Source organism: Lagopus muta, chromosome 4 (genome assembly GCF_023343835.1).
Source record: "Lagopus muta isolate bLagMut1 chromosome 4, bLagMut1 primary, whole genome shotgun sequence".
Taxonomy (NCBI): Eukaryota; Metazoa; Chordata; class Aves; order Galliformes; family Phasianidae; genus Lagopus; species Lagopus muta.
In genome coordinates, this window is record NC_064436.1 from 38,484,505 (window position 1) to 38,498,989 (window position 14,485).

A 14,485-nucleotide genomic window follows, 5' to 3' on the forward strand; every position below is an offset into this window, starting at 1 on the left:
GAAATCCCAACTCAGCTCAGTGCATAAATTTTCCCTTGGTAGCACAACACTATCTGCACCAGAAGACTTCAGATCCCTAGTTTGACTTCCCAAGAGGAACTCAGCAATTCAGAGTCCTAAGGACACTTTCACATATAAGGGTAGACATAAAAACCTTACAAAACTATTCTGTTTTCAGTATCTCTGTTGTGGTAGAAAACTGCCATTAGTCTTTCTACTCATTTAGAAATCTCCTGATTTCAGTATAATCCATGAACAAATTTTTTGCAGTGGAAGGTAAGAATACATCGTGACCTTTCATGGATGTCTAACTGGTCTCAGAGGGGTGTTCTTCCTTTCTGAATCAGATTTGTTTCCTCCTGGTCCTCACCCACATTCTGAATACTGTCTGAGCCTCACTGAGAGGTGTATCTTTTAGACACAAGATGTTATGCTCTGTGTTATTATTTTTGGATGTAAGCCACAATTAGATGATGTTTAGCTTCAACAACAAATGTCAGAACCCTACAAGTAATGGTTTTAGCAAAAATCAGAGCCAAACAAAACAAGTAAATTAGATAAATTAGATCCTTGGAGAAGCAGTATATGTTGATATATCTTAAATACGCACCCCAAATAAACTGGAAAAATACTACGTAAGAAAATTTCTAAGATATTTCATAATTGTTTTTAAATATTAAATTATAGAGTATATTTTTATTCTCCTAGCACTTCACCACCCCCCACTGAGGTGTAAAAATCACTGGATGTTGTTCTTAGCTCTTCTTTCCATGAAATTTGAGCAACTAGTACAAAATCTACATGTTGTTTCTATTTCAACATTTATTCACATTTTAAAGATATATAGCCTACACCATCAACAACACTCCTTTTGACCAGAAATTTCTTAATCTCTTCATTGGTAAAGATACTATGGATTAAACATAGAGACACAACATCATTAATGGAGATACCAGGAAGAAGAAAGAAACTTAATAGTTACATGTAAGCAGAAGCCTTTCCAAAAACTCAAACCACAGTATAAGGAAAATGAATGGTCATGACATTTACTACCTTGGGCAAGTGCTTACAAGCTGTTTTACTTAAAGCTGAAAATAGGGCTAGGAGAAGAGCAGAACTAATCTTACCTATTTCACATGCAACTAGACTAAATGCATTCTCAGTACAGAGGCACTAGAGGGAGCTGCTGTAATAAAAATTTCTACTGCAGCACTGTATTACACTAGTATTACAGAATCATAGGTTCATTTGAGTTGGAAGGGACCCCTAAACAGTCACCTAGTCCAACTCCCCTGAACAGGGACACCTGCAGCTCCATCAGGTGCTCAGAGCCCCTTTAGCCTGACCAGGGATGGTCTCCAGGGATGGGGCACAACCACCTCTTTGGGCAACCTGTGCCTCACTACACATACTGTAAAAAACTTATTTCTGATATACAGCCAAAAGACATATTGCCCTGTTCCTTGCAGAAAAAGAAAGTGAGACAATCAATAGATTCTAAGGCCTTTCTTCTCAAGTCAGCTGCAAGGAGGAGTATACAGCAGAATATACAGCAGGGCAAGAGATGTTGGCAAGGTCACTCTGCCCAGGGTTTCTAATATCCTACAGACAAGCAGAACAGTGCTTCCTCCTAGATCTCACCCTGTCACCTCCAAACAAGTTGGAGGGTAGCTGGGTTGAGAATGAACACAAGCCTTCACAAAGCAGAGCCCAGAACAGCAGTAATTCAACACACCAATCATATTGCTGAACAAAGAGTCCTCATTCTGTCCATGTTTTGTATGTAAACCTACAAAAAAAAAATCTGGTCCCCAGAGAGTTTTCAAGCACAAAAGGAAATTGTCCTCTCCAGAAATTAATTTGCCGTGTATGAGATTTTCAAGCACATGGTTTACATTAAATGCGGTACAACATCAGTTCCTCATTGCTAATACTTTTTTTTTTTTCTTGCTCCAGAAAAAAAGTCAATTGCATGTCAAACAATAGCAACTCAGCAATAGCATCTACCAGCATACAGCACAAATCATTCTTCCATTCAACGCCTTCTGTGTGTTTAGAATTCTTCCAGTGTTCAACACTGCAGACGCAGGTTCTTTGCTCAAGGACCTTAATGGCCAAGATTGTCTTCTGGCTTATGATAATATTAACTCACTGGCACAATAAATACAGCAAGACTTGATTTAAACTAAGCAGCCATGCATGGAACAAGCCAAACACAGTTAATTTTTCCCTTCTTTTCATTTTTGTGGAGAAGGCAGAGAAGATCTATATGTAATGCAAAATTGCTGATGTGGAAAAGCAGAGATTGCCAGAAAGGTGTTCTTTTGTTAAAACAGATCAATAAATGTCATTCGGTCGACAGATCAGAGAATTAAGTAATGCCATTAAGTTCAATACAGAGTTGCAAGGGATACACAGTACAGCCAGCAACCAAGATCTCCAGTACATAGTCACATAGGCACATATACATGCACATATATGTTGACAAGAAGCAGTAGGTAATTATCAACCCCAAAGCCTCACCTACATCATTCTGTGCAAGAATTCGACGACCTGAACCATCCAGATTTGCACTCTCAACCACTGACTGCTTAGCATCACACCAGTACAACTTGTTGGATAAGTAGTCAAGAGTTATTCCACTGGGATGCACGAGACCTATGCTGGCTATAACCCGACGATCTATGCCTTCTAACGAAGAGCTGGCAATTTGGGGATGGATGCCCATTTCGGTCCAGAATAATCTCCTTTAGAAAACAAAACACAAACAGGGAGTCAATAAGGAAGTGATTGCTATTCACTCTGTGGAGTTCTTTCAAGAAGTAGAAGGAAAGGTGCTTGCTTCAAACAAATATATTGGCCGCTGATCTTTTATACCTTGACATAAGATTCCAGCTGATTACACTGGAACTAATGCTGAATCCCTGCCACGTTTGTCAGCACAAAACCTTCAAAAACAGCTCCTATCCAGCCTAGTCCTCCAATCTGCTTTTTGCACTTTCCACAAGTGCTGATAGCGGCATAGCAAAGTCAGGCAATAGAAGACTTGATGCATTACCCAGCTGGTTGGCTAAACAACGATGTAACAACGCACTCATGCAAAGTTACCCACCACCTATGGAGAGCAAGCTAGAGTCCTCAAATTGTCTTAAAAAAAAACAAATCAGTGACAGATCTTGCCTCATCTTTTAATAACTTCGTAATTCTCAGGGTCTCCCTCAGGAGTCCTGAGTGTTACACAGTGAATGCTGATTTTTTCAAGGAACAGTGCAAGACAGCTCAAAACAGAGACTGCTAAACCCAGAAATTACTTTCAAAGTTTGGACTCAGCCCAAGGCATTAGCTACCTTTTTCAGGTTTACAGAGACACCCCTGGATTCACTTTGCTTTATTTACACAAGTAGTTTCGCTGTAGCCAATGCAGGGATCAGTGTTCTCGATTGTCTTTCTTCTATCTCAGATTCCTCTTCAGCATTGGCTTTACAGTTACGGACACTGTCACTCCTCTCTCCACTAACAAAGCAAGGTTTAGTGATGTTTCCTTCTCCTTTTCCCCTGGTAGCTATTGCTCCAAGCTGTGCAAGTTTTATGCCTCTACTGATACTTCAGATAAGCAATCTCCCTGAACTGACCTTCTTTGTGCATAATGCCACTACCATCTTCCATCTCTATGGAAAGATTTCCTCAGTAAAGCTAACAAAACACCCTCCCTGATTTGGTTTCATGCATCAGTACTTAGAAACAGCAGGATATTAGCACAAAGAAACTCAACAGGATTCTGAATCCCCTTAAAACCACCTTACTATAGGTATACATGTTGAAATCCATGGGACTTCATTGCTGATTAAAATTGTCAGAATTTCATCAATAGTTCTAAAATTTCACTGTTTCTGTGATCACCTCAGCACTATCTAAGAAAGTACAAAGTATACTTAAACCAACACACCTCCACAACAGTAGATTTCAGGGGAAACTGAAACATGGCCATAAAAAAATCCTTTGTAAGCCACATATGTCAAAAGTGCCTACACTTTCTTCACAGCAATACATATGGAAAAACAAAACAATTATCAGTTAGGATGATTTTAGTAGCTTGTACTTCTCTGTAGTTTCAACCACATACAATATCTTTATTGGTTATAATTTCTTTAATCTAAATGAGGAATTAACATGCTGCAACTCACAACAAAAATCCAGCCATAAATCACTGCAGCTCACATCACTCTGCTAGGCAATTACTGTCCTAATGTAAGGCTTAATGTAGATGTTGTCTGCCAAAAGGGCAAGGCTGGCATGCTCATTTTTCAAAAGCTTTGCTAACTGCTACACAATTAACATGTTTATCACTCCTTACCTCACAAAAGGGTGAATGGCAATCCCTCGGGGCTGAGAGATATCCTCCCAAATGATCATTTTTCTTTGCATTCCATTCAAATTGCTTCTTTCAATGCATGCCTTCCTGCAACACATAAGACACTGTTAGGTCCTCCCTTCTATCTTTCTAATTGCCTTTCCAGGCAGAATGTACTAAGTTTTTTCATTGCTTTAATTTAGTACAAACTGTAAGAAATCACTTTGCAAAGACATAAGTAATCCTGCTGCTATGGGGTGTCCAGTTCTTTTATCTATAAGTAATTCACGTTACAGTTCCATTATCTGGTCCAGGACATGATAAAATAGCTGCTGCTGTGTAGATGACTTGAAGTTCTCCTTTTTCAGGAAAATGATGAGTTGGAATTATGATTGCTAACAGATTAATCTTAACTTTAAAAGGAGTCAGGAGAAAAAACAGCTCCTAATTGAATGACACTATCAAGTGTGTGAAGAATTTTTTTAAATAGCACATTCTGTAGCATTTTCCATCCATAAACTGCAGTCAACTTACACATTTTATCTATTTTATAGGGACAGAAGTAAAAGTCCTTCTGATCACTCCTATAATCTAGAGCAGTGAAGTATAGAACTGTAGATGTTCATTGCTAGAAACTGCATCTTGCTGAACAAACGTCAGCCTCTACATGAAAGCAAGCCTATCGCTTTCCATGCCTTCCTCAATCCATAAAGAAATATCACACAAGGATAGGAGAAACATATACACTAGGGCTGCTCTGAAAGTAATGTCTCCTATTTTATTATGTTGGCCCATGATATCAGAGGAGGATGTTGGCAATATGGCAGTAAAGACGGAACGTTCCCACCACCATCCCATTCCGTGTTGTTGCCATGTGACAGATGGCAGCAGAGGAGCAGTCTGACGAAATGGCATCTAACATGGAAATGTGTATGAAGCAAAACTGTGTCACAGAAGAAGAGGACAACCTTTCTCTTGCAATACAATAATGTCAGGACTCATTGCAGTTTGAAGACCATGGAGCACACAGTCCATTTTGGCAGAAATGCTTTGCCACACCCACCACACAGTCCACATTTGACACCTTCTCACTTCATTCTGTGTGGATCAATGAAAGATGGACTGCAGAGGCAACATTTTCTCAATAGTGATGCAATCATTCTTGTAGCACTTGTGAAACATCTGCTGGTGCAGATATTTATGGTCATACCATACAGGCTCTTGTCCACAATGCGTAGCTAATGGTGGTGACTATGTTGAAAAATAGTGGTCTGATAACTGAGAATATGCTCTATGATGTAGCGTTATTGTGCTCTTTGTACCTGTTGTGGTTTCCACGGAAATAAATGCAAGCCATTACTTTCAGAGCAACCTACGTATCTATATATGTGGAATAGAAATGGGTAAACCCAGTAAGTGAGGAAGAAGTAGCAAATACAAACTCATGGCTACATCCTTGGATTTTGTCTTATGGAGAACCACGGTTTCCCATTTCACAAGAAATTATGTCATATTTATATGGAAGTATGATTGCATAGAAAAGTTTGTACCTAATATCAAGGAAGTGGACTAGTAATGTATCTAACAGGGACAGTGACCATGATTGGGACTTTTAAAATGATCTTTTCTTGACTAATAAAATATGGGTTATGCTGGAGTATCATGACTGCTCTTTAAGAAGCCATTGCTGCATGCTCTATTCTGACACCGCCTTTTTACCACAGATGAATTCTCTTACTCTGCATGTAACTTTGATTACTAGCTGAGACATGAAGTCATACTGATTGCCAGTGGTCAGTTCCCTTTAATAACAGAGAATTGACAAAGAAGATTATTTTAAAGTAATTGCCCATTAGCTTTAAGGGGCATAAGTTTACCTGTCAGCAGTACTGAGTCCATCCTGAGATGTACTCAGTGCAGTAATACTCTCATATATAGAATCATAGAATCATCGAATCACCAAGGTTGGAAAAGACCTAAAAGATCATCCAGTCCAACTGTTCACCTATTCCCAATAGCTCCCACTAAACCATGTCCCTCAACACAACATCCAGCCTTTCCTTGAACACCCTCAGGCTCGGTGATTCCACCACCTCCCTGGGCAGTCCATTCCAGTGCCTGACCACCCTTTCTGAAAAGTAATACCTCCTAATGTCCAGCCTGAATCTCCCCTGCCATAGCTTGAAAAAAAATATGAAAATATATTTATAAACATGCATTGCGAATATATATATATGTTCGACTGTATACGCATACATATATTCACTTGTGCGCGCACATATAAATGTATATATGTGGTACATGCTTTAGATTTTTTGCAACTGAGTCCAAAACCTTGCTCCTTTGACAGACAAAGATAAAAATACAATAGTAGACTGAACATGAACCTCCCGCACTATAGTTTATAGTTTTAAAGATCCTTCTACTGTATATACCAAAGATTACAGCTATCCAGTCAGAATGTGAAACGTTACTGAATTTAGAGTGATATCTCAGCTATTTCTGTATCACCAGTCATTTATTCCAAATATCTTATGGCATGCTTCAACATAAATGCACTGTGGAGCATGTACCCTCGGTCTGTCCAATACAATTTACGGTTAATCCAGTCCACAGCAAGGCCTTCGGGTATATCTATAGCTCCATGAATAACTTTTTCACGATTTGAGCCATCCAGATTAGCTCGTTCTATCCACTTCAAGGCGGTGTGGGCAAAGTAAATCTGTGAAGAAATAACACATGAGGCGTATTTAGTTACCACTGCACTTTCTGCTTTATTTCCCTCAGTTCCTCTTTTGAATGAACTTTTTCATCTCAGAAATCCCCTGAATGCTTATTCTCAAAAATCTGCACAGGCCACCTGTGATTCCTGACCAAATGAAAGGCACATGTCCTTCAACCGGGATGACTGCTGCAGGCTGCTTGTGCTTAGCAGTAAATCCTAACTGCCCTACATACAGTCACCTCAGTACCCTATGGGTTGTTGCAGTAAGCAACTGCTGCACATGCAGCACAGCTAAGAAGGCAAAAGCAGGAGCAAGCAAAAGGAAGCATGTTATCCTGCCACTACCTGCTCACTTGGAAAAGGGGTCTTAATGCTACCAGAGCAGGTGATTTACATTGGGTACAATGCAGATGAACTGTGAGCTCCCACACAGGGCCCTGTTTCATGGCAGGAAGCCATGTTCCAGTGGCACCTGAAATGATCACCCTGTAATGTGGCTCCGGTTACATTCCCATTTATTTAGTTCTGTCCATCTGGTCCCTGAAACGCTTCCAGCAACATAACTGAACTCCTTACTGGCTTTCACTGTACCATCCAGTACCCTTCTGTGTCTCTCTAAGAGTGTAAATAAATCTCACCATCCCCCAAAAAATGACCATCTGCCATGGGAGACTCAGCGAAGTATAGCTGAACTTCTCTTCTAAACTCCGCAGGCAAAGTGCAGGACACTGGGATGTGCCCACCCATACAAACTGCTCTCTATGAGGAGGACACTCATCTTTCCAACAGGAATATCTTGTAATAAGAAAAAAATCCAGCAAGCATTCATGAGTTTTGTTTAGTAATTACCATTACTCCTCGGATTAGAAGGGACTGCGGCATGTAGCTCTTCTGAAAAAAATACACTAAACCAAATTTGCTGTGAATTAGCTGTGTCAACAAACATATTAAGGCAGTAAGGAAAGGGTGAAACTTCAACTTGTGTGTGGCATCTTGTGCCAGTGGCAATCCTGGGCAGGCAACAGAGCATCACGCAGAGCAATGTGTAATCTGGATCACTGACAGCAGAAAGGTTAAGGCACACGAGATCCCAATCCATTTTTCCTTGCAACACTTCAAAATCCTCTCATTTTTAATACCTTACCTTATTTTCCACTGGGTCAGAATCCAGTGCTAAGACTACTCCCATCTGCCTTTCAAGTAAACTTGCATAATCTGTTCCATCAAAACTGATCCGGCGGATATCTTGGCTGTTTGCAAACAACAGAAATGGCCGAGGGCCTGGTGAAGAAGAATTGCACATATGTTAATTCTAACAGCTACAAAATGGTCCCTAGAATACATCACTACATAGAATGTTGTGGGTGGGAACAACAGCTCCTGCATATGCTCTGTTCTTTCTGGCACTTTAATAATATAATCACCAATACCTTAACTACTGAAGTACATTCTGGGCACTGCTTCATTTGTTTCTTTTCACACTTTGTATTTTTTTTTTTTTTCAATTCTGTATAACTATGTACATCTTTTCAGGTCAAATTATTTTCATTCTCACTTAACTATATTAATTACCTGAGGCCAACCCTAAGCAAGCAATGAAAGTTTTGTCCCTGGAAGGTCTGAAAGTGTGAAAGCAAAAGTAACAAAGAAGCAAGAAAAGAAGAGGCAAAAACCTGAATATAACATTTAGGAATTAAGACATAGTTCCACCTCCACTGCTAGGTAAATCTCTTAAGCACATAGCAGAGAAGGACAGAAGGAATTTTGTAGTATTTCATTTTATTAGCCTCTCACCTCTGGAGCCTGGATTTAAATCTCACACACATCTGAGGTAACCTCATGCATCTATTAAGTTAATTCGGCAGTCTAAAACTATTTCCTGAGAGAACATTGTGACCACTCTCATTACTGAGCTAAAAGCAAGGTTAGGATTAATTGTGCTAGAACCAATACATAGATAGACAGTAACCAAATTATTTTTCTAAGTGTTGCTCAAAGTAATATGGAACTAGTGCAAAATTGTACTCCAGTTATGCTACCCACTTTAAAAGCCTCTGAAACATTTTTGCTTTCATTGGCAGAAATAAGCAGGCTTATCAAGATACTGACCTATAGCAGTGCAGTGCTTTCTGTCTCGTTGAAGCCTATATCCAGGAAAGCAAGCACACTCCCAGGAGAATGGGCTTAAAGAAGAACATATCTGGCTACAGCCACCATTATCTGGAGATGTGCAACCTTAAACAGAGCATTGGAAAATTTTAACTTTGCCATCCTAAGGAAAAAATACAACAAAATTGTAAGTATAAGTAAGCGAGCAAGTCACTCTGATTAGGATTTCTACAGTATAAACTCTCTCTGTGATGGACAGAATTCTGAAAAGCATCATGTTGGAAGCAGAAGTCGAGTGAAATGAAATACAATTAGGTTCAGCTTCCCCTTGAGCCTTTCCTGAAAATTCAGGACACAAGGTGGGAGTGCATGGGATTGGGATATATGACCAGGCTTCCATGTGTTGATTGGTTTTGAGAACTTTTTCAACCATGGAAATCTCATCCAAAATAAAACAGTAACAAATTCTATCAGAGATGGCACTCCATGCAGAGCAGCAGCTAATAAACGCTATTCTGCAAGTTAATTAATCTAGGATGATGAACTGGTGAAATGCAGTGACTTCCTAATAGAACAAGCCAAAATTTTAGGCAAAACAAAAGGAAACCATTCATTCTTCTTGGGCTGTACAACTCAGTGGAGCATCCCCAGCAAAAAGGCAACATTGCTACATGTATATGGTACAGTGCAAAGTAAGTCACAGTTGTAAAAGAGGAAGGGGATTTGTCAAGGCATGAGACTGGCATTAACTGTGCTGTCTTGATCCCCAGGCTTACAAAAATACAGCTGAAAAGTACAGTCTGAATTTGGAGAGCCACTAGAATAAGGAATGACAGATGAGTAGGTGGAACTTCTCCAAATACTCTAACTGCAAAAATATAATTTGTGGCTAACTAGATGAAATTGCTGCAAGTTAAAGTGCCTCAGAACCTAGGTTGTGCAATGTTGATAAAGTCATCTTCAGATTTCAACCAATCCCTGATTTTGTATGATTCCTCTCAAATATAAACTGTAGATGCCACCTGCAACCAATATCTGGGAGATGCCTTGTTTTGTGTGACAGCAGAAGAATTTGGCCTGTAAATATTGAATGTTGTTACTAGTAAGCATCTATTAAAAATGAAGATGAATATTGCACATCTCAGCGCTCAAAGAGCCAGACTTTCCACTGCCTCCTATCTTGTACAATCATATACAGCTGTGCAAAATGACTGTAAGGTGCCATCATTTACTTCTGGTTCTCTGTGCCAAGAACAGAGTTTGGCATTCATTACCACTATGAAAACGTTAAACACTTACCCGTGCATGCTTTGCCATCCTCTTTGAGTACAGATCCTTCAGGACAAAAGCAAACAGGCCCTTTAGATGTCTGAAGGCAACCATGGCTGCATTCAGTGTCGTTATTTAAACAGGAAATTAGCTCTACAGTAATTTAAAGAGGAAAAAAGATAATCATAAATGATAGAACAAATTTTTATTAAACCTTCTTCAAGAGGCGTGTTAACATTTTCATAGCTGTTATTCAGTTGTTTGGTTTTTTTCCTCCATTCAAATTTTTTTACACTCTCTTAATTACAGCAAAGGAAAACCCAAACTTATCACTGAGTCATGAAGCCCTTAGACTCATCAGTCTAAAATTTACAAATTTTTATGAAGGAATGAGATTAAAATAGATAAGAAAATGATCAATTTTACACTTTATCTAATGTGGGTCAAGTTTCCAATATAAAAGGAAGTCAGACTTAATGTGAAAAACGTGAAGACAATTAGGAAAAAACAATGACTCCCTCTTTTATGCAGTTTACTTTTAAGAAGGATCCTCTCCTTCCACCTCTGCTCTGCAGCGCTGCATCTCTTTGCAGCCCCATTTCTGCACCACAAGGCAGCACCCCCTGGAACTAACACAGGTTTCACACAGCTACTTCTTTGAACCAGCTGCATACACTAGCTTAAATGGGGCATAGCTGTTGCAAATACTCCTCCCAGGCAGCTGTGCTCTGAACTGGACTGCTCTAACCCTTTAGGCACTGTGAAGAGGGTGAAGAAACCAACCTCATGTTTATTTCCCACCACAGCATGTGGTTCTGGATGAACAGCTGCATACAAGACAATCTCAAGGTACATAGATAGTGACATGTCTGCCTTATGTTGCAGTGCTTATGGAGTTATACTACCCATGCCACATCCCTAACCTATGTTAAAAAAATTGCATTATCTATCTAATTTGAGGCACTCAAACTGTAGGCATAGAGTTTAAGTTAGTCATCTTGGACACACGGGGACATCACACCACGCAGGCTGCAGGTCTTCAGTCACATCTGACTGCCTCATGCAGTCTCCCACAGCCTGGACACCTATGCTTAGATCCCTGAGTCCTGTACCTAGCTTTCATTTAACTAAGGGCGAAGTGCCTCTTGGAGTTTTAAAAATCAATAGGCTGTACGGCTATATTTAGACATTAGTATTGATATTTAATACACCCTACAGCCTGCCACAATCCATACTGAACTCACTGCTGTGCACTGGCACTTCTAAAGAGGCACTTCTATTCATATAGCAATGTTTAATTTTTGTGGAAACAAGAAGGATCTTTACATGCCTCTTCCAAAGTAGAAAAGTGATGGGAGATATCCCAAGACCTGAAGAACTTTGTTCAGTTTCACATTTTATGTCCTAGAAAAACTGGATTCATTTGTAGGCCAAGCATACACAACACTGAACTATGGAAGAAAAGATGTTGCCAGTTAGAAAGCAACTCAGCAAACACTGTAAAGCTTAGGCCACAACTCAACATGAGTGCTGCATGCAGGCATCTAGAATCAGATACACAGATGCATGAAACCTCAATCCTCTTTGGTCCACAAGAGGCTCACATGTGATTACTCGTGTGTGACTTACTTCCTTAAAAATGTCATCTGTCTTTGGTACACGCAGTTTAAGCTAGTCCTACTTGTATACTAAAGGAGAGAAGCAATGCAACAAGCAAAACTTTCAGATGTTTGAGTTATACAAGGACTGTCTCCCATATTATAAAATCACAGAATAGTTTGAATTGGAAGGGACCCTTAAAGGTCATCTGGCCCAACTCCCCTGCAACAGGGGACAAAACAGGGACACCTACAATCCCATCAGGTGCTTCAGAGCCTCTCCAGCCTGACCTTGGGTGTCTCTAGGGATGGGGCATCCTCCACCTCTCCAGGCAACCTGCACCACTGCTTTATCACCCTCATCATAAAACATTTCTTCCTTATATCTAATCATACTGTAGACATCTTTGAATTAGTGCTACTTACCATGACATGTTTTCCTATCAGGCAGCAGAACAAAACCTCTTGGGCAGGTGCAATAATAGGAACCAGGGATGTTCACACACCCCAGAGTACAGCCATGATTCCAGAAGCCACATTCATTGATATCTGCCAAAAGAAGCACTCACTGTGTCAGAATATGATCATCAGCCAATGTCATGGAATTGAATTAACAAAGCCTCACAGTCTTCAAAAAATCTCTTTATTTCCCATCCATTTTACAAGATATGTTGGTCCTACTAAATACTTTTTTAAAAAGCAAGTCTTTAGACCTAATTCAGATAAGCTTCAAAAACCTTCAAGCACCATATTCAGGCTGTATGTGCTCAACATATGTGTCTAGAGGCAAAGTATGCCTTCCCATACAGATTCCAGTGCCGTAATCCTGTATGCACCCTAAAAATTCTCATTAGATACTTCCTTCTGACAAAAAAATTCTTTTTTTTTAAATGGCTCCAACATGACTTGAGAAAAATTCTCAAAGTGGGGAAGTGTTTTAGAAGATTCATTTTGGAAAACAATTCTGGCTAATTTCCTGAGGACTGCATGGCTGCTGTAAACGTTTTAAGCTCATAATTCTGATGCCTTTACATCTATCCAACTTTGGTCATGTGGTGAAAATGGTGCTTCTAAAAGTCATATGTTGACAATAATTAATAATACCAGATTTTTATTAAAAGCAATGCACACTCAAACATTTATACCTGTTAGGAATTAATGCAGTTTTCAAAGGTGAGGCTTAAAACAGCCATCGTGTTAACGATATCTTTCAACATTTCACCTACAGTGATGCAATCCATTCTAAGTTTTATCAAGATCCATAAGAATGACAATTTCTTAAGCTAAGACCAACATTTCTCACAAGGACAGCATTTGTGGCATTTTTGTATGTCTCCTTTTAGACTGTACTAGCACAGGGAAAGCCACTAAACTGACATGTCACCTTGAAGTGTTTCTTCATCCTCAAGATTGGAATAAAGTAAAAGAGCAGAGGAATCTTTTTATCTGGTGGAATAAAGCTGAGAGTAGATCTATGTATTACCTTCACAAAACTGTTTATTTCGACTTAAAATAAAGCCACTAGAACATTTACACCGATGAGTCCTTGAGTCCAGCCTGCAGATTCTTCTTCTGCACTTTTCTTTGTTCAAATCACAGATTCCTTTTTCTGGAACAGCAAACATAATGTAAATATAATCTTCTGTTCAAGGAGGAACTGTTTTGTTCAGTGACACACCTCTCCTTCTCAACAGCAACTTACTCAACCTGAGTAACTTATTTTTTAATAACTTCTATAACTTTCTGATTTTTTGGTAAAATGAAGCCAAAAATTCGCTATCAAATTAAAGCATTTGTAGGACAAAGAGTACATTTTTCAAAGACAAAAGGTAAGTTTCTTCAGAGGAAGAAGAAATGAGCCCACAGCAGAAGCCTTACTGCTACTCTCACTTCAGAGAACAAGGCAAACAGGCACTGAAGCATCTCTTTCCACAGGAAGGATTGGCAGAGCCTCATGTCAGCTCAGCCACCTTCCACAGCTGGTGCTTCCGCAGATATGCAACACTCATGCTCTTATTTCTGTCTTGCAAACTATTATTTTTGTTTTAATCTTCCTAATCTTCTTCTAGGGTTGCTTGCCCCTTTTCCAAGCTAAGAATAGCTGAACTGCTGCCACTGGATATGGGCATGTAGCCACCCACACACAACTCTGTGCTTGCCCTGTGCTGTATGTGAAATAAAGGGAATCATGGTCTCATGTAGGCAGGGAAGACACTGGATGCGAAGGAATTGCTCATAGCATCTCCAATCTAACATTCAAATTCCAAGAGATGGACACCAGCATGATATTAAATTTCAGCATTTAATCTTCTGCTAGCCACAGAGGAAGAAAAGCTGGCCATCAGTTGCAATGACAGATCACATCTATAAAAGAGTGAACTAATTTCCTAGACAGACATTTCATCTTGGCTGAAAGTATCAGCAGTGGACATA

The 14,485-nt window shown here is 39.6% G+C and overlaps 1 protein-coding gene across 1 annotated transcript in view; it reads right to left on the reverse strand.

Annotated features, from left to right (window-relative positions):
- Positions 1-14,485, reverse strand: part of EGF (epidermal growth factor) — a 53,933-nt gene that overhangs the window by 20,498 nt on the left and 18,950 nt on the right. Inside the window, exons 7-14 of the mRNA XM_048942397.1 lie at positions 13,536-13,661; positions 12,479-12,601; positions 10,485-10,607; positions 9,186-9,311; positions 8,221-8,357; positions 6,925-7,073; positions 4,355-4,459; positions 2,524-2,747 (exon numbers count right to left, since the gene is read on the reverse strand). Coding sequence (XP_048798354.1) covers positions 2,524-2,747; positions 4,355-4,459; positions 6,925-7,073; positions 8,221-8,357; positions 9,186-9,311; positions 10,485-10,607; positions 12,479-12,601; positions 13,536-13,661 — 1,113 coding nt within the window. The remainder of the gene's footprint in view (positions 1-2,523; positions 2,748-4,354; positions 4,460-6,924; positions 7,074-8,220; positions 8,358-9,185; positions 9,312-10,484; positions 10,608-12,478; positions 12,602-13,535; positions 13,662-14,485) is intronic.